Raw genomic sequence first — 20,437 nt, forward strand, 5'->3', positions numbered from 1 at the left:
TTCTGCTGCAGTATGTAGATTTGAAGCTCAAATACTCAGCAACCACTAGCAAGTAGGGGAGAAAACATTAGGTGGTTTCAAACCGCCTCGATCATAAGAATCCCCGTTAAATTACGAGAACTTTTTAAGGCTAAAAAATACCCATTAATTATTCCTGCATTCACACCGCCCCGAAACACACCCTTCGGGATAAGTTCCTGAAGTTACGAGCATGCGCAGTATGGTCTGTATAAGCAGGCAAGGCGCGAGATTCAAAATCACTAGCCCAGCAGCCACCCACGGCACCCGCGCCCAACAACACGCTGGGCTCAAAGTTCCCGTAAATTGCTTTCACATTGCCAAAATACCTGCGACCTTGGAAAAATCCCTGCGAAAGTTCTCGTAATTTCGCCAAGTACCTACTATTTAGCGGGTATTTTCTTTCGGGGAAATTACGCGTAGTTTGCTTTCACATTACCAAAATACCTGGTATTTTCTGATCGGGGTAAATTTCCAGATCAGAGAATACCTGGAACTGACGAACTTCGAGGCGGTCTGAAACCACCTATTGAATTGAAATCCCTTCTTTATTTGGTCTTTTGTATTTGAAGACCAGTCGTTATTGTTCCTGTCTCGTTTGCATTCTCTATTGTTCAGTCCAGCTCTTTTCCTATATACAAGTCAATAGAACTCTGTACTCCTTCGGAGCTGCTGTATATATACACAGGCCCTGCATTGTTCTGTGGGAGGTGTATTCTTTCGGGGTCTTAGACTGATCTCTTGATCAGAGTGGGCAGGGCAATAGTTTTCACTATCGACTGGCTCTCCACCATGTTGTTTGCTACGGATATATAAACTTGTGGATTTCTGCTTGTGTTGTTGGCAGTGCAGGAACATTCTTGAGTGCTGTTTTTCACCTTCAGCGAAATTGGTTGGATAGGGTTTCCAACGCTCTACTACGCAGTATCCCTGCCAGAAGGTTTCTTGATCTTGGTTTATATTTTGAACTAGCTCACGGCACTTGGAAGCATGGGTGACATTCTAGACCGGGGTGTCCATTACAGGAGTTGTTGAGACAGGGGAAAGTTCAAGATTGGGCTTGATGATTGCCTGTGTTGGGTGCGGACCTCCTGCAGCGTGTATTGAGTCGTAGTGCAGCATGTTAGGAGTGACTGAGAATTACAAGCATTTTTAGAAACCATGGAGTGCTGCTTTCCAAGGTCAGTATTTCGGTATTTGGTTATAATACCTGTGTCCTGAAATGTAAAGCTCAGCGATTGATCATAGCTCTGATTACTATGATTGATTGCATTGATGATTGTGTATAATCAATTGTTAAAATCAGTGCCACAATCAATTGTTAAGTTTAATGTTACTGGGGTTTGGTGTTGTTTTGTTTAAATTACATTATTGCTTTTTACTTTTGGTATATGCATATGACATTCGACTTCATACATGTATATCCGGTGCTGATTACAAACTTTGGCATGTTATGAAGTTTACATAGTTTTGTTTTGAGAAAGTAACCAGCTCCACATGACTTTCTATGAAGCTAGACTGATGACTTGTCTGAGATATAACCAATTTTCTTCTCCCATGTTGAAACATACTTGGGAGCGAATTTCCCAGAACTATGTCTTATCATCAAATTTGACTATAAACACACAATGTACTTTGCATCCAGAAGCTTGTTTACAATAAAGAGATTCGATCTTCAAAGATTGGACTTCAAGATTTGCTGATCAGTGGGAATAATAGAAATGATTGAGAATTGGATTATGTACCCAAACAGGTATGTTGCATATATTTGCAACTTTATGAAAACAAAAGAACTCTTGAGCTTACTTATCTCATACTACTACATGTAGCTATAGAAACTTCTCAGTGAGGATTAATAATGTCTGACCTCTTAAAAGGATAGGCCTATTGTATATTGGATACATGTGTATTTCAATGTGGTTCAAACCAATAATTGAATTAAGTGGCCATGCCTCAATTCATCTTCTTTATTGAAAGGCATCGTTTGCATTAAGTGTCATATTGTGATTAAAGATACATTGTGTTAATCTTATACCAGGATTAAGGAATTAGGATTAAGAGAAGATAAGTCCTCCACATGAATGGAAAGAGTTGTTATGTATGTAATCAAAGCATATAGGCCTATATACCTACTGTGTATTGTTTACAACATTAAAGACTTGTAGGTCAAGTGATATTGATCAAACCTTCTTGAACTTGTTTCTGTACACAATACAATACTACACATTGCATCACATCGATGCATCACATCAAGTCTATGTCAAAAGAGCTCTTGCTCACTGCACAAATGTAATGGCATTATTAAAGTCAATAACGTAGATCTTGTAGTAACCTACAAAATGGGTGTATAGGCCTGTAGCTTTTGGTTGTTAGTATTTGATATAGGCTTACATGTACATATAGTTCTAGTATTTGGACCTTTGACCAAGAATTATACTGAGGTATGTAGCCTTCTATAAACTATCCAGGTATATAAATTGTATCTGAAAGATAAGACTTTTGGACGTCACATGTACATGCAAGTATTTTTATTGGGGAGGGTTAAAATAGGAGCCAGGGTATGATTACCAAGTATCAAGCGCAGTAGAAATACTGTACAGCTGTCCTATATTATAAATGAACCATAATATTATTATTATATGATATAATGGTATGGTATGTAACTGACATTTTAGTCCTTTCTCTGAACATTCTTCTTCCCTATCTTTGAAATAATTTTGATCCCTTTTGGGGTGGGGTCACTTGAAAAATAATTGGAGGAGCCGCCCCCCCCCCCCCTCCCTTGGCACCGGCCCTTGTGTAAAGTTATATAGAAAATTCAATTTGCTTGGACCAAAACAAAGTTGTACTCAAGTCATAATTTGTGCAGGAATTTTTCAAAACAAATATTATTAAAGCAATTTTATGCTACATGTAATAAGGTTATCTGTTTAGGGCAGGTGTATTTGCTATTCATACAGAATACAGGTCATCATGTATTAAAATGTCCATACTGAATTGGAAATGATCCAATTGACATTAATGACAAGTGAGTGTCACTGTGTAGAACTAGACATACTCCACCTCTATGTAAATGTTTGCACAGTCATTTCACATGCCAAAAAAGAGTTATTTAAATGCATGTGATGATTAGCAATGATTTTTTTTGTCTGAAATTTACATTTCAAAGCTGGCATCATACAATGTATAGTTACACAAATGCAAAAGTGAAAATTGATGCTCAAATTTCTTCAGACTATTTTCAAGTGTTTATACATTCATTTAAAAAACTTGACATTTCTGAATGTTATTTCAGATATACTTCTAGAGCTGACTCAATATAATACTAGCCTCCACATTGTCTCAGAAGTTTTGTTAAAATATTATTTGCATTGTCTGAAAAAAAATAGTCAGCTAAGTGACCCTTTGTTTTTCTGTGTCTTTTCTTAAAAGAATCACAAATTTTATATGATTTATCTAGATATTTACCTGATTCATGAAAATGATGGCTATTGATTTTTTTCAATTGGATGTTCTTGTAATGTTATGATTTTCTTTTTACAATTTAGCTATTAATATGGATACTACTGGGTAATTAAATCTTATTTCTTTGTGTTCAGGTCCAAGAAGTATATTCCAAAGCATCGCTCATTAACAACCCCCCATGGCAATGGAACAACTATATCTAATAATGAGGTGTTTAATTATAATGCATAGAAATTCATTGTTCATTGTACATATATCTACATGTAAGTGCTTATAGATTTATTACTACATGTACCCCCCCCCCCCACCCCGATATAAAAATTTAATCAGTCATTCCCGCACACAACTATGCACATCCTCCACTTCCTGGGAAGTATTCCAGCCAGTTGCCATTGTGGCGCTCACGATGCTAGACAAGCTACAGTGACCATCACATACCAGGTACCCATTTAGCACCTGGGTGGAGAGTGGCAAAGTGTGGATTAACGCCTTGCCAAAGGATGCTAGACCGCAGTGGGATTCTAACACACAACCTTCTGATCACAAGGCAAGAATCAGAACTGCTATGCCACCATGCTTCCACAAAGTCACCTGTATAGTTTAAGACGAGCAGAGTAGTATCTATTAATAGAGCCCAGCAATGGATCATTTACCGAATCTAACGTGGCCACACCCTCCCCCTCGAATAGTCGTACCATATGCCTTATTGGTTAAACCATGTACTATTCCTTTTTTTTCAGGTCCAAGAAGTCTTTTAAGACACACGGTATCCCTGAGCCTGCGAGTCATACCAAACCATCGACCATTACCAGAGCCCCGCCCAGCAATGGATCTACGACCCAGTCAAACGTGGCCCCACCCTCCCCCTCTGCATGTTTATTAAACCACGTACAATATCTTTTTTTTCAGGTCCAAGAAGTCTTTTAAGACACACGGTATCCCTGAGCCTGCGAGTCATACCAAACCATCGACCATTACCAGAGCCCCGCCCAGCAATGGATCTACGACCCAGTCCAACGGAGCCCCACCCTCCCCGTCTAATAGCCATACATCGTCCGGTAGCGGAGGGGACGTATCCCGGACTGCGGGGCAGAGAACACTTGAGATAATCTTGCCAGCCGGTAACTCGGTCACAGCAACAGTTGATGCAAAGTAAGTTTAAACCATTTTTGTTTTTGTTTTGTTTTGTTTTTGTTTAAACCATGCTTTTGTATAAAGTAACTTTCAAAATGATTAGATTTCAGAAGAATACCATATACATGTATCATAAATAGCATTTTGTGTGAAAGAAACCATCTCTTATACCTCGGTCACATTTGTTCTACGGCAGCTGTACGGCGAGTTGGAAACAGCCATTTTAACATTTTTTTGTAATAGCTAATATACGTGATCTGAATAAAAATGGATAAAACGACTGTTTTCGACTCGCCGTACGGCCCCCGTCGAGCAAATGTGACCGAGGTATAAGCTTGCAGTAAAGTCGGGTTCAAGAAGAAATGGGAGGGGATATGCTTTTTTTATTTGCCATAAAATCATTTCTCTAGCATTGTGTGGAAGTAAAATTTCTGGATACATCTATGACTTATGATCGCTTAATAAACAAATATTCAAAGCGCCTTATTCGGATGTAAAAACAGAGTAAAAAAAAGGATGCAAATGCTGAAAAATCAAAATATCATACAGAATCAATCATTTAAAATTGATGTGTATACAGTCAATGCATATAAGATTTCATGAGAATAATGGTTTTCCATTGTAATTCACGCCACTGAGCCTTTATCAAAACTCTAGACGGGCTAATCTTCAAATATTTCTTCCGATTGTGTGTAGATTACAAATGATGGACCTGCTAGTGATGATAGCAGCCAAGAACAAGCTGAACCCGACAGGTCATGTGATCATCTCAGCCGCCGCAGACAGAACAGATATCTCATTGGTAAGGATTTGACCTTTGACCCCCAAGCGATCCCTTGGCCTGGGCACAGCTGGTAGTGATGGAACACTCCGAAACATGAAACATATCCAGGGATATAAATAAATGTTTGTAGATGTGTGGTTGAGGTCTGGGGTTTCTGAGGTTTCCTGAAACAAGATACTGTAGTGAGTGGTTTTCACTGAAAAGTGTTATAAGCTACTGGAAATACTTGCCTCTGATTGGCCGAGAGCAAATTTGTAAAAATCATTTGTTTCTTGGAACCCCCTCCCCCCCAAGTTCTCTTTTGGTGTGTAGTAATTAGAAGTGATTAAATGGCTCTTTAGGCTTCGAACTCGGACCACTTTTCTCCATATTAAAGTTCCCAATTTATAAAAATCACTAAATATTTGTTTCTTGGGAATCTCCCCCCCCCCGCCTTCCAGTTCTCTTTTGGTGTGTTGTTCTAAATAGAAGTGATTCATTGGCTCTATAAGCTTCGAACTCATACCACTGCTTAAGGTTCAAGCTCCCAATTCATTTCAGTACTCATTTCAATGCACATGAAATATATGTAATCTGGCCACCAAGAAAAAAAAATAGTGTGGGGCCTTGGAATATGGGTTGTGAAAAATCACCTTTATTTCCTTTAACTTGGTTTCTGCATTAGAGATAGATATTTATATAAGGACAGTTATTTTCTATGTCAATTAACATTTTTTCCTTCATTTTCTGAATTCCTGTAGTTCTTTTTAAAACTTGACCTAAAATGGAAATTCCATTTGGTCTTAGAAATTGTACACAGCAAAAACGTAAATTCCATTTTTGCTAAGGTAATTCAATGAATTTTCACACGAAAAGCAAGGAATCAAAACACATTTTCCATTTTGATTCACCAGTGAATGAAAAAACACTATCCCTATGCTTGTCAATTAAAAAACGATGTGTGTAATGCGAATATGTGTTGTATTTTTATTCAGTTCAAAGCAAGCCAGCGGATCGGTGAGCTTGATACAACCAAACTGCAAATTGTTCCTAAATTAAGCAGAGGAGAGATCATGTCCATCCGAACGTCAGATAAAATGAAAGCTGCACAATTTGAGGTAAGGACAACACAATTTTTTTTAAGGCGATTTTTGAAGTAAAGTGTAAAATTAAGTGGGAATAGGCAGGAATGCCTTTGTGCAAATATGTATGCAAATGGCCTTCCTACATGCATAGGCCCACATTTTGAGAAAGAGAAAACAAGAGGAAGAAAAAAAGTTCATCATTATTATTATTATTTGTTTGGCGTCACCTGTGCCTGGGAGGCGAAAAGCGAACTGAATCACTATGACCCGCAGGTCTCTCCTCCCGATATAACTGATTGGGGGGAATGCAGGTGGACCACTACACCGGGGTTTCCCCCTACTCTTATACGAATAGTGCAGTGGGTTCTTAACGTGCAAAGGTGGTGAATCTCCTCTACATGGGGCTTCCATTTAACATCCTATCCGAGGGATGGAGTGTTTGCCATTGTAACATAACCTGCATCTATGAAACATGGGAGAGATGTTTACACACAACGCACTGACTTCAGTCATCCGCCCGGGGTGGACTCGAACCCACGATCTTTGGTTCGACGGGCAGACGCGTTACCGACTGAGCCAACACCGCTCTAAAATTTTCTTCCTCTTGGATCTCTACACAAGTCCTGTCCAGTGGAGGGTACAAGATCTGGATTTTGGGTTAAAAGACTCCAGGGCCCGTATTCTAAACTCAGGTTTAACTTAGACCATAGTCTGACTCTGTGCTAAAATTATGGGAAGCCAAACGTGTCAACATTTGTTCACATGGTGATATGTTTCCTATTTTTACTATGATTTTCCTAATTCTGTATGATGGTGAAGGCAATTATCTTTTTCATCCTTCCCAAACAGTTAAGAATGATTCGTGAGTCAAATGAGCTGATGCTATGAACCTTTACTGTTAGAGATTTATGGCACAATTGGCTATCCATAGTTAAACCACACAACTTTAGACCAGAGTTTAAATTAGACCTGACTTCAGAATATGGGCCCAGGGTCCCGTTTCATAAAGGACTTGCAACTGTTGTTACTTTGCCATTATGGCAGCTACCATGGCAACCTTGATTCTGATTGGCTGCTGAGCCCTGTTGCCATGGTAGTTGCCATTATGGCAAAGTTACAACGGTTGTAACTCTTTATGAAACGGTCCCCTGATCTCTGGCAGTGCGTGGCTCTGGTAGAAGGGGGCAGACCAAAAGTTGTTGCAACCTCTCGTCCTCCCCCACAGTTGCAGGCAGTGTCTCCATCCCTGCTGTTGCCCCATTTCTGCATAAGGACTTTGCACCGTCCTGTTCCAGACCTTAGGCAATGAAAGATCTTGCCAGATTGGCCATTCCTCACTTGAACCAGTGGGAGTGATTCGCTAGGTCCATAGGAAAAGATAAAAGTTCATCATTCTGATTATTGATGAAGTAGTGAGAAAATACAATCATATTCTGCTTAAAGAACTTTGTACATGACTAGTATTCAAGCCAGGATAATAATTTCCATGTCATTTGGAAGCATACTGTAGATGCACTTTATGTCATGCACTATGCGAGATCTGTGTTATTATTTTACTAAAAGTAGGTCTCTTTGTAAAAATATAAGTGTATCACGATTGTTATCATTGATTATCAGAGCAATTCACTCATTCATCAATACATTACAATAGTTGAAAGAAACGCGGTTACAGTATTTCAAATCAAGTGCATGTAGGCATTAAGGCAAAAATACCACCATGAACTGTTTGCCATGTGAAGTAGGTCAGTTAATATTTGCCTTTATCATCAGTAGGTGCTCCGTTGAATATAATATTCAGGGCAAATTGAAATTCAGTGTTTGCTATCCTGGTCGATTGAAATAATAATGATAAATTGAGAAAGAGAAGGAGGTGTTCACTAGTTTCTGCCCCCCCCCCCCCCCGCCCCCAAATAATATTTAAAAAATAATGATAAAAAATGAGAAAATGAAAACTGAATGCAACTTTGGTGAAAGGCCTGTATTGAATTACAAAATGTGAGGGTAAACATGGTTATTTATATGCTTACAGTTAAAAAAAAAAATAATTATGATAATAGACATTTATATAGCGCCATCTATCTAGAAGTATTCTATTCCTAGGCGCGATGATATTATTATTACCCCGACTTTAGCTCGAGCTGCCTTTCAGCGCTCATGCATTCAAGGAATTAATCCTGCCGGGTACCCATCTACCTCACCTGGGTTGAGTGCAGCACAATGTGTATAAATTTCTCGCTGAAGGAAATTACGCCATGGCTGGGGTAAAATAAGTACATGTACATTAAAATTGAAATATGTGTTAGATCTCCTCCAAGAGACTCGGTGATTTTGTTTTTCTCTCTCCTTACTTAGTGCATGTGATGATGATGATCCACAGCATTTACATTGCACCATATTTCTGTTAAAAACATTCATAGGCACATGTGACTGCTTAGTCTAATTAATTCAGAATATTAAAAAGACGACTGCTATTAAAAGAATATAAAATACAAAAAGAAGAGTATAAAGATAATTTAGGCTACATGTGTGCTGTAAATGTTCCCCCTGACTTGTCAACAACAATAACAAACATATTTTCTTTGGTGCATGAATAAAGACATTTCCGATTTGAAGAGGAATGTCACAATTTTAAGAGCATGTCCTTGATGGAACACTGAATAAAATATTTTTCTTTGGAATATGTTCTTTACCCGCACGTTAACTGATTTAGCAAGCAATGACAAACCTGTGTTTACGTACCAATATCAATCTGTTTCTAAATTTTCACCAATCTATTTTCCTCATGGGACTGGAGCCTGGCAAATTCTATAAGCCATTTTGTTTTGAAGGATATCCTAGCTAGTACAATGGCATTCCAACACACCCCGTAGTAGAAGTTTAATGAATACTGAAAAATTGTTTAATAGTAGAGGAAGTGGAAAGGGAAATTTGGAATGGGTAATTGTTTCATTCAGTAGAGGAATTATGATATGATGATGGATAACGAGAAAGAGAAAAAGAGAGGGGGGAGGGGAGGGGAGGAGAAGGGGAGGGGGATAGTGTACCAGTAGATAAAAGGAAGATAGGGAGCACTGGCGAATCCAGGGGGGGCACAGCCGGCCCGTGCCCCCCTCCCTTTGAGAAGCAAAATTAAAACTTGTAATGTAAAAATGCCGTTAAAATAGAAGTGTGCTATATATGGAAATATGGTAGAGACAATGATACAGTGAAATTAACCCCCCCCCCCTCTAAATAAAGGAAGGGGAAAAAATACAGGGACATAGAGACAGACAGTCATTTAGAGACAGAAAGACACAGAAAGTCAGAGAGAGAGAGATGATAAAGTAATAGAGAAAAAGAATAAAACATACATACATTAATTTTATGGAAAGACATACGATTAGGAATATAAAGAGAAAGAAAGAAAAACTTGACTGGCAGAGATACAAAGACATAGGAAAGGATAGTGTAGTTATTATATTATCACCATTTTTATTTTTACACCTTTTTTTTTTGGGGGGGGGGTTGATAACTTGCACTTATGAGAATAAAATGTTTGCAGAAATGTTGATCATATGTGTTATTTGCCTTTTATTTGGCATTGTATTCTTGCCAATAGTCAAGTTGAGTAACACCTAACTAATGATATGTGCATAGGCCTATATGGGCCTATAGTCTCACGCAGTTTGTGAACGTGTTTGTTGTGTGCGGCTTGTAGCTTTCAAGGCTGTATTAGGCTAGTCCAATCTGTCATTACTATGGATTGAGGACAATCAAGATTAATTCGGATGATCTCTTTCATTGCAACATATAGACGACAAATGCTCATAGATCATATATCCGGGGGGGGGGGGTTGTTTCACAAAAATTTAAGTAGGAATTATGGGGCACTGCAAGAAACTTGCGATCAATTGTCACATTTCTATTTTCGGTCCCTAAATCTGATCTGTAGATTTTAAAATTGCAATAGAACATTTGCAATTGATTGCAAATATTTCCTTGCAACACCTTAAATTTCCAGTTGCCAGCTGTGAGGTATAAAACGCATCTCCGCATCGGCCAAATCATGCTAGGTGAGGACACACACTACTGGGCAATTCCATAAAATTTTCAATATTTTTGTAATGTACATGTATCAGACCCCCATTTTTCTCAAGTCTTACTTCACTTCATAAACTGACCAAGTCATGGTCCTTTGAGAACATTACAGGCTGTCAAAAGAACAAGAAATCAGAGACAGAAAAATTTCTTGAAGGTCCCACATATAGGGGGTCGGACGTACATATTTATGGAATTGTCCTACTGCATATTCAGCCATAAGGTGGTGCGTTACGTATCGTTCCCGTCGGCCTTTAAGCACGACTTTAAGTCACACTTAACTCTTTGTGACCCCCCCCCCCCCGATTGCCATGACCATGCTGACGTACATGCACAGTGAAGATCATATCTCTCCCCTGTACTACTGCATTTCATTTGATTAATTCATATCTCAAGGTATTTGTGTTTAAATACATCACTATGATTGTAAGGCCAGGCATTGAATCTATTCATAATGATGAATAAGACCCATAGCACTCGATAGATATCAACATATACAGTGCGTCCCATAAAAAAAGAAACCAGGATTCCCATGTCCTTTTTCTTCAAAGACAAATGAATTATGATATTTTATTTTTTACATAAATTTATAATCATATAATTCAATTATTCCTCTTTGTATTGATACCTAATATGAGACGAACACTTCACACATTAACAAGCAAGACGAGTTTGACATTTTTTATGTCAAAACCAGGTTGCACAGAAAAATTGCACAAGATTGGTTTGTGATACGACGACTGTGCTCATTCAACAATTGGCTCATTAGCATTTCTTTTGTATTCTTTGTTAAGTTTCTCTCACTGATCCCTGAAATGAGAGCGGATTCAGATTCACATGTGAGTTTCTGCGCAAATCGTTTCTGATATGCCTCAATATCTATTGTTTTTAATCTGCCATGTGTAAACGATTTGCTAAGCTGTTGGCTTCAAATTAGAGATGAGATTTCACTCTTGCCATGAGTATCAGATTTATAGTAAAAAAATATTTGATAATTGTGAAATCTATCTTTGAAAACGGGTTTCCTTTTTTATGGGATGCACTGTATAGGGGAAGCTGAGCAAATGTACAGTGAGATTGAATGAATAAAGATGCACCGAGAATACAAATAAAAATCTTTCAAACTTTGATTTTGTTATTTCCCCAAACACATTAATTCATAATTTCAATTGAGTAGACCTTATTATTCATGTATTCTTTTTGTTGTGTATTTATCTAGGCCACCATACTATAAAGTTTACTTTCATTTGTAAAGTAATAAAAAAGAACTATCTTTATACACAAAAACATATTTTAATATGTTGCAAATTCTGGCAGTAATATGAAATATCACACATGTAGACAGTCATTGTGATACTTGATCTGCATTTGTTCCAAACAAAAATCTGGTTGATATTAATAAAAAAAAACATATTGCCTGATTAAACTTGTCTAAAATTGTCTGCTTTTGATGAAATAATAGTATTAATTTCCAAGCAAACTTCAGAAATTGGTAAAGGATATAACTCATATCATGGTCAAGCTATACATCAAGGTTTTGTTTCATATAGTGGGTTCCATTTCACAAAGACTTTATAATGACAAATGCACAATTTCTGTAACAAATTCACTTTCAGCCAATCAGATGGATGGATTTCAGTAGCTCTAAACTGTTATTGCAGATTTGTTATTTTATAACGAGTTTTATGAAACAGCCCCAAGTGTAAAAAAAAGTCCTAGACTTTGTCAAGGAAATATTAGACTAAGCAACTTGTATTAATGGCCTTTGCAATGAGGCACTCGACAAACCTATGTTCACACGTGACCATCCCATCATAGATTTTAACATTTGACATTTGATAGCTCTCAAGTGAGCAATAATCAATATTGATGGGCATTCAATGCTACATGTAGGTTTAATGGAATTGTGTGCTGTTTTTATTATTGTTAAAAAAAAACAATTTACATACAAGAAGCAGTGTTTGAACCAGTACACTGTAATGTCTGCAAAAAGGCATTTTGAGCTAGATATAATACTAATTGCTTAATTTAATATGAATATAATCAATATTAGAGGGCCTTCGATGCTACATGTACATGTAGGTTTGATGGAATTGTGTGATGCTTTTATTATTGTTAAAAAAAAAATCATTTACATACAAGAAGAAGTGATTGAACCAGTACACTGTAATGTCTGCAAAAAGGCATTTTGAGCTAGATATAATAGCTTAATTTAATATGAATATAATCAATATTAGAGGGCCTTCGATGCTACATGTACATGTAGGTTTGATGGAATTGTGTCCTGCTTTTATTATTGTTTAAAAAAAATTCATTTACATACAAGAAGAAGTGATTGAACCAATACATCGTAATGTCTGCAAGAAGGCATTTCCAGCTGAATATAATTTTGATTGTGTCAGAATGAGGACACCCCCCCCCCTTCCATTGATTGCATCGACTTACAGCTGATCTCTTTTGTTAACCAGGTCTGTTTTTCAATTGAACTTAGAATTTTTTATACTGGTATTCAAGTTGCAGTCTCTCTACCAAAGTGTTCATTTTAGTGTTTAAGTACATGTATATATATATATCAATTATATCCTTATAGAATAATAATATAAATCAAGGGCCGTGGAATGGTTTTGAAATGGGGGGGGGGGTGGGGTTATGGGCTAACCATATAGAAAGTCACAATAAGATGGTAGCTTTTACGTTTTGATAGATATTTATTATAAGAAAGAAGGCGGGGGTGGGGGAGGTAAAGCCCAGCCCCCTCCCCACACTGTTCCACTGCCCCTGAAAATGACAGTTGTGTGAACTTCACTCTAAACTGTGTTAATCACCCATGGGATTAACTGAACTCGTAGGGCAAGTCCAATCCCTTGTTTGTATTAGGTTGCTACGGATATCACACAGGGGAAGTTTAATCTCACACTTGATCTTGAGTGATTAATATATCCCTTTCGAACTTAAAGCAATCTTTTAAAGGGTCTTTCGCACCAAGATCATTGTTGGATAAAGAGAGCATCAGCTGTAGACTGCAATGAGCGGATTTAATCTGAGGCGATGAGAGTTAGAGCTCACATTGTCTTCTCTGTTGTAGTAGTAGTATGTAGATCTGTGAATGTCCTTTAATTGAAGATATTATAGAAGTGGACTCTTCAGACTTGAAAGTGTGGATACATTTGACTTGTATTGTTTGGAAATTTATTTCCGAGAATAGACAGGCTTGTAGAAGACGGTGGAATTTGAGACTGCTTTCTTTGAAAAATTATTGGAATTGCACAAGTAACTCACACATGATCTTGAGTAATATCCCTTTCACTTTATAAAGCAATTGCTAAGGGGTCTTTCGCACCAAGATCATTGTCGGATAAAGGGAGCCGGCTTTATAGATTTCATTGAGTGGCTTCAGTCAGAGGTGTTGAAAGTTGGAGCTTACATTATCACCTACTTTTAGTAGGTCTGTGAATGTCTATTAGCTGAAGATTTATTTGGGGGGACCATATGTCTGAGAATAGTAATTGTGGATGAAAACTGGAATTCTCACGTTTTGTAACTACTGGACTGTAAAGGCTTCAAAGTTGCTGCCTGTGGATTCTATAAATTTAACTTGTATTGTTAGGAGATTAATCTCTGGGAATAGGTACATGTGTAAATGTGACCTGCGGCTTAATCGTCACCTCATCGTATTAGCGTCTGTTGAACAGATCTGCCACTTTCAAGCCATATCTTTGGACATAGATTATTGGACTTTGAAAGTCCTACACTGTGGCCATTGGAATATATATTTCCAGATTCATTTGACGTCTATTGATCAACTATGAAGAAGATTGTCTTGTGTCCCTGTGGAGATTTTATGGGAGGAATATTAGCCCATCCTTCTTATAGGGTAATATTAATCTGTGAATTCAATTCTAATTTACATGAAAATGAAAATAATGAAAATCTGTATCTTATTGTTCGAAATAGAAATCTGAAAAAGAAATACTTCGAAAATTAATTTTGTCCAATTGATTATGGGCCTGGCAGCCACTGAGCAGCGCCAGATTGACGTTGCTCTATCCCGTAAATTGTTAAACGCCAAACAGGGTAGCAGCAACTCCCATCTTTTAACGTCTTTTTTGGTCTGACGTGACCGGGCCTTGAATTCCCACCTCCCAGTTGTAAGAAGGATGCTCTAGCTGAGCCAACACAATATATACATTGTTTGATTCATCTAGTTTGTTTTTATTCTGATGTTAATTGTGGGAGGGGGTCGGTCTTGACTAAAATCATGAGGATTGTTTTCAATGAGCTTTCGACTAACCTGAATGTACAATTGTATATGTACATGTCTTTTGGCAAGACATAATTCTACATATTCCACACTTGACACAGGTGAGGTAAATGGGAACCGGTAGGTTTTAATTCCTTGCATGAAATGCTTGTGCGCTGTAAGAGACTTTCAGGGCTAAAGCCAGGGTAATAATATCCAAAATCCTTTGGAAGCACCCAGAAATGCTTGATGATAATATGATATTCTCTATAAAAGGCCTGGGGGGTGTTTCACACCAAGTTAAGTATGTTTTAAAGTCTTGGTTAGTGCTGACGCGCACATGATATGTACATGCAATCTCATTGATTAATATGCAGTAGCGCGCCCCCTCTTAGCCTAATTTGACCAATATGGTGATACCTTTTTTCGGCACATAACTAGACATTTAAGTGCAACTCCAAGTCAATACTTACCTCTTTTTGAACCTTCCCTCCCCTTGGATGTTATTGTTTAGTGCTGTATTGATACTCTTTCTGACATGCCCATTTCCATTTGTTTTTTTTCCAGCAAACTGTACGTTTAACAGTGCTTTCTGGGAAGAACCACAAAGCCTTGTTTCGAGTGAATCCCGAGAAACCTATCCAAGACTTCTTGCCGCAGGTATATGAGGAGAGGGGTATCGAGGCCCACGAATGCAGGTTACGGCTCGTCAAAAATCCGGACGAAGATATCGATTACTCAAAAAGCCTCAATTACTATGGTGGGGTCAACGAACTTGTCCTTGTTGATTTAAGACGTGAGTACTTTCTTTTTCCTTATATCTTGTTGTTTATTTGATTGTAACTTGACCGAATCTGGATCCTGTTTAATGAAGGCTTGTTATAGTAACAAATGGACACTTTCTATAACAAATTTACTATCAGCCAATCAGAATGAAGGATTTCAGTAGCTTTTAACGGTTATACAAATTTGTTATTATAACAAGTTTCATGAAATGGGTCCCTGGTTACTGCTATTTTTTCTTCATAATTTTATTGTTTACTATTTATTATAGTTATTTTTCTTGTTATGTTTCCTAAATAAAATGTATATAATGATACAAATATTTGTAATTCTGTTAGAAATGCTTTTCCTTCTGTTTTGGAATTGTTGCATTATTGATTCACTCTATACACTTGGTTTGACATGGTCAGCTTTAAATTTGCATTTGAATATATATCTTGAAGTTGTGGATAGAAAGTATAACAATGACACTGCACACCCAGTGCCCAGAACATACGTCATTTACTTATCAGTAATATATTGTCCTATTCACTGTAAATTATTATTATTTTTTTTTTTTTGGGGGGGGGGAATAATAATAATAATTACTGATGTTTCTAAGTGCACTGTGTTCTGTTTATGGTTTATACTTGGGATTAAAAGAAAAGAAAGAAAAAAAAATGTGGCAGGGGAAAAGGGCTAACTCTTCAATAACCCCAATGGCAATACGTGTAAGAAAAGAAAGGACTAGATTATTCATTTAGTTTTTTTTTTGCTTTAAATAAAATACACTATAAACCTAGAAATGTATAACTGTGACAAATGTTATATATAAAATTTGAACAAAATCAGTCTTTTGATTTTACTACTATAATAGCAGATCCCCCCCGAAGAAAAAAATGAATATGACAAAATTATTTTTCTACATTCAAATGTTTATTAAAGTTAACCTTCCTTTTATATAAGAGGAATAGGAAAGCTGACAGTCAGAATTACATATTGATTAACATTCAATTTCATTCCCCTGTCTTGTATAACATAACGACAAATCCCTTTAGAGAGATTAGATCTGAAGTGCTTCCCTCACAGAATCCTCTTGTCTTGACTCGGCTCTGATACTTGAATCATGCATGGATACAGTACCGAAACCCACGCTCAAATTGCCATGGCAACGGGAGATTGTATTCATCTGATCAGCTCAAAGCACCTGCTGAATCTGTCTCTTTCTATGTCTAAATCTATTTGTTGTAGATTGGAATCCATGCTGTGTTACGTGATCTGAATGATAGAATCCATGTTTTTCTCTCCTTTACAGTATATGTTTGCATCCAGAGCCCTGTAACAGAAACCTCAGCGATTAATCGTGGGGTTGATTTCTACGATTGATTGCGTTGCTTTACATTGTGTATGATCAATGATAAAAATTGGCCCCACTATCAATTGCTAAAATCTGTTTCTCTCACCTCTGTATATAAAGGGAGTTCTCGCTCAGGGATGTACGGAGGATTTCAGAAAAGAATAAATGTTAATATTTAGAATTCCCGTCAAATGACAAATAACAGCTGCATGGTCTTTGTCGAATACTTGGCAGGTATTCAATTTGATACTTAAGCCAGAATATTAAAGGAAACCAAAACCCAAGAAGAGAATCGATCTTATTGGAAAGAGTAAAATGAGAGGAACAATTAAAAAAAGTTTCATCAAAATCGGTTATGAAATAAGCAAGTTTTGGATGTTAAAAAGTCTTGTTGTACTTTCTATGGGGATCCTCAAATTGGCAAACATGCTTCAAAATGGCTGATTTTGTGGACAACCCTCCATTTGTTTTGTACACAAATTTTCAGATTTTCCTCTTTATTTTACGTATTTCACATTATCTCCTCCTGACCTTGACATATGTGATGTGAATTATATTTTCCCAAGACATATGTTGTGCTCAGAAGGAGGCAAGATGCAATTTGAAAGATTATGTTTTAAACAGATTATTAATTTTTTTATTGATTTTGTTGGGATTGCTTGGGATTTTTTTTCACAGCGCCGCCCCCACATGAGCCAGAACCTGTTCCTATGGAGAAAAAGAAAAAGAGTGTGTTTGGGAGGAAAAGCAAGAAAAAGGTAAAATCAACTAGACAGATGAATCTCTGTTTTCATAAAAATTTTATTACAAATGTGATTGTGTTAAAGGTATTGTTTAACTTTGTGAGCAGCCGATTTAAAAAATTCTCAAACCAACATGAAACATGTGTACCAGTGCATGTATTAGAACTAATAAACTCTGAAAACAACCATTATTGAGAATGAAAAGCTAAAACTACAAGGCAAACCCCGATTTTGTAAATAGGTGTCTTATAGACGCCTAAATAGTACACATAAGTGTATGGGATGAAATTAAGATGGTGTTTTTGGTCACTTTATATTTCAATTTTTGAAGCACTTAATAATTATTTTCGAACGCAATTTTTTCTGGGCTTCATTTTTGTAACATATCACAGACACAGGTGACAAGTGTGACCTTCTAGCTCAGATTTTTTAAAAGTAAAACCAATGTTAACCAATCACTTTAATGATTTTATTGTCTCATGGGTGTTCACAATCATAATTATACATTAAGAGTGATACAAGAATATCATTTAAATTAAATTTACAATCTATTATGTAAAAAAAAAATAATAATCTAAAAGTAGATTTTTTTGAGCAACAACATCAACTCCTAATTAATCATTCAAGAGTATAGTGCTACTTAGGAGAACAAGTTTATTGCTTCATTAAACCTGTCACAAAATATACAGAACTTCATTGATGTTAAATGTATAAGTGTACTGTGGCAGTTTAATAATCAAGGTGTAAATTTGTTTCTTAAAACTCTAATAACCATCAAATTTGCTGCAGTAGTACTGTCACAAAATATACAGAACTTCATTGATGTTAAATGTATAAGTGTACTGTGGCAATTTAATAATCAAGGTGTAAATTTGTTTCTTAAAACTCTAATAACCATCAAATTTGCTGCAGTAGTACTTACAATATATATGGGGCTCGTTGTATAAAACTTTTGCCATAAAAAAACTCTGGCAAATAAACAAAAACTCTGGCAAACAAAATTATGCCATTGAAAATTACACATTAAAAACTGTGGCAAAAAATTTGCCAGAATTTTTTATGCCAAATGATTTAGATGCCCTTGGAGTGTACACCAGCTTTTGAAAGAAAATTGAAGAAAAAAAAACTCTTAAAAAAGAACCAATGTAGACTGACCAATGGCAATTTTATGTCAGCTCAGTTATTACATTAAAAGTATCATGAATATGCAGGTTTTTATTAAAACTTTTCAAACAGTTGTCATTTTTTTGTTTTGAATCACTATCACATAAGTTTATCGCTTCCGGTCGGGTAATTGCATAGCCCGATCATTCCTGAAAATGGCCCCCTAAATTCCTGAAAAGTCGGGTCCAGTTTACCCGATGTTTTGCGTCAATTATCAGTCAAATATACGTGAATGTTGGGGTCCAATTTACCCCTTGCTTTTTTAAAATTATGAGCAAAATATACAAAGGGTCGGGCAAACTTGACCCGACCTTGCGGGAATTTAGGGGGGCCTTTTCTCAAATGGTCGGGTTACGTAATTGCCGACCAGATGCGATAACCCGATGTGATGGCTTAAGCCTCATAAAAATATCTTAAATTTATTCTACAAAACATAAAAGTTTTGGTATCACTGTAAACATGTGTATTTAACAATTGTTTGTATGATTAATTCAACCTTTTTCCATACTAGGGAGAAGGGGATCCGGTAACTGCATCACCTATAAAGGAAGCACCACCTCCAGAACCCACTCAAGCACAGCCACCGGTCAGACAAGCATCAGCAGACAGTACCGAGAGTGCAGAGAGCAGTACCCTTAAAAAGCGGAGACCTGCACCGAAACCTCCCGGTGTCAAGAAGGAACCCGCACAGGATGGACACTTACATGTAGTCAAACCCTCCGTGGAGGGGGTGTCGCGCTCGGCTCACGGTGTGTCCAAAAAGAGGCGAGCGCCTGCACCCCCTCCGGCAGGGGGTCCGCCCTTACCTCCGGTAGCGGAACCGACTCCAGAGGTAACCATCGATAATGGAAGCGAGTCGCCTGCCCTCGCTGATCAGCATAGACACATCTCATTCGGAGCCGCTGAAGTCATTGAATCACCCCAAGACACGCCCACTTCCACACCAACTGCCACGCCCACAGACACGCCCTCAGATACGCCGTCATCCACCTTAGAGAGGAAAAAAGATGGTGGTGATGCAGCTTCGAGTGAGGATGTCCAAGTAGAACCTGATTTTTCAACACTGGATGAAGGTAATTACAACCAATCTCATGATGAGCACACATGAGCATCTAGACAGTTACCAGTTTTTATGAACCAAATTTCAATTTCAGCATTAATAAAGGCATAATACATGTAACTTTCAATTCTATGCTTTGTTAGTTCTGACCTTAGAGATTAAAGAACTTGTACAACTCTAACTTCAATGAACTAAAATAAAGCAGTTGATATTAAAAACAGCACTGACTCTTGAAGATTACACTAGGCGATATTAAATAAAGTTATATGTAGCTACAGTATATTTAGTTGCTTGATTATAAGTGCATGTTGCTTACAGCTTTTATTTTGTACTATAGTTATACATGTAGTCAATGCATGTAATTTGCTTTTAGTATATATCGGGCCTTTGGTGTTAATATGGGATTATAACGTGTGTCTCATTTGATTATATTCCACCCAGATGCGATCACAAGTATACATAGCCCTCATTTTCGGCATGTTGCTGTATAAACACATCTTTTATTTTACTTTCATGGCCTTTTTGGTATTTTATGTATTTCTTACAATTAATTTATGATACCTGTGAAG

The 20,437-nt window shown here is 37.1% G+C and overlaps 1 protein-coding gene across 1 annotated transcript in view; it reads left to right on the forward strand.

Annotated features, from left to right (window-relative positions):
- Nucleotides 1-698: 698 nt before the first annotated feature.
- Nucleotides 699-20,437, forward strand: part of LOC129274971 (mucin-2-like) — a 43,118-nt gene continuing 23,379 nt past the window's right edge. The window contains exons 1-7 of the mRNA XM_064108961.1: nucleotides 699-1,199; nucleotides 4,393-4,635; nucleotides 5,314-5,419; nucleotides 6,376-6,498; nucleotides 15,350-15,578; nucleotides 17,580-17,659; nucleotides 19,320-19,881. Coding sequence (XP_063965031.1) covers nucleotides 1,180-1,199; nucleotides 4,393-4,635; nucleotides 5,314-5,419; nucleotides 6,376-6,498; nucleotides 15,350-15,578; nucleotides 17,580-17,659; nucleotides 19,320-19,881 — 1,363 coding nt within the window. The 5' untranslated portion in view covers nucleotides 699-1,179. The remainder of the gene's footprint in view (nucleotides 1,200-4,392; nucleotides 4,636-5,313; nucleotides 5,420-6,375; nucleotides 6,499-15,349; nucleotides 15,579-17,579; nucleotides 17,660-19,319; nucleotides 19,882-20,437) is intronic.

The sequence above is a fragment of the Lytechinus pictus genome, chromosome 13 (assembly GCF_037042905.1).
Source record: "Lytechinus pictus isolate F3 Inbred chromosome 13, Lp3.0, whole genome shotgun sequence".
Classification (NCBI taxonomy): Eukaryota; Metazoa; Echinodermata; class Echinoidea; order Temnopleuroida; family Toxopneustidae; genus Lytechinus; species Lytechinus pictus.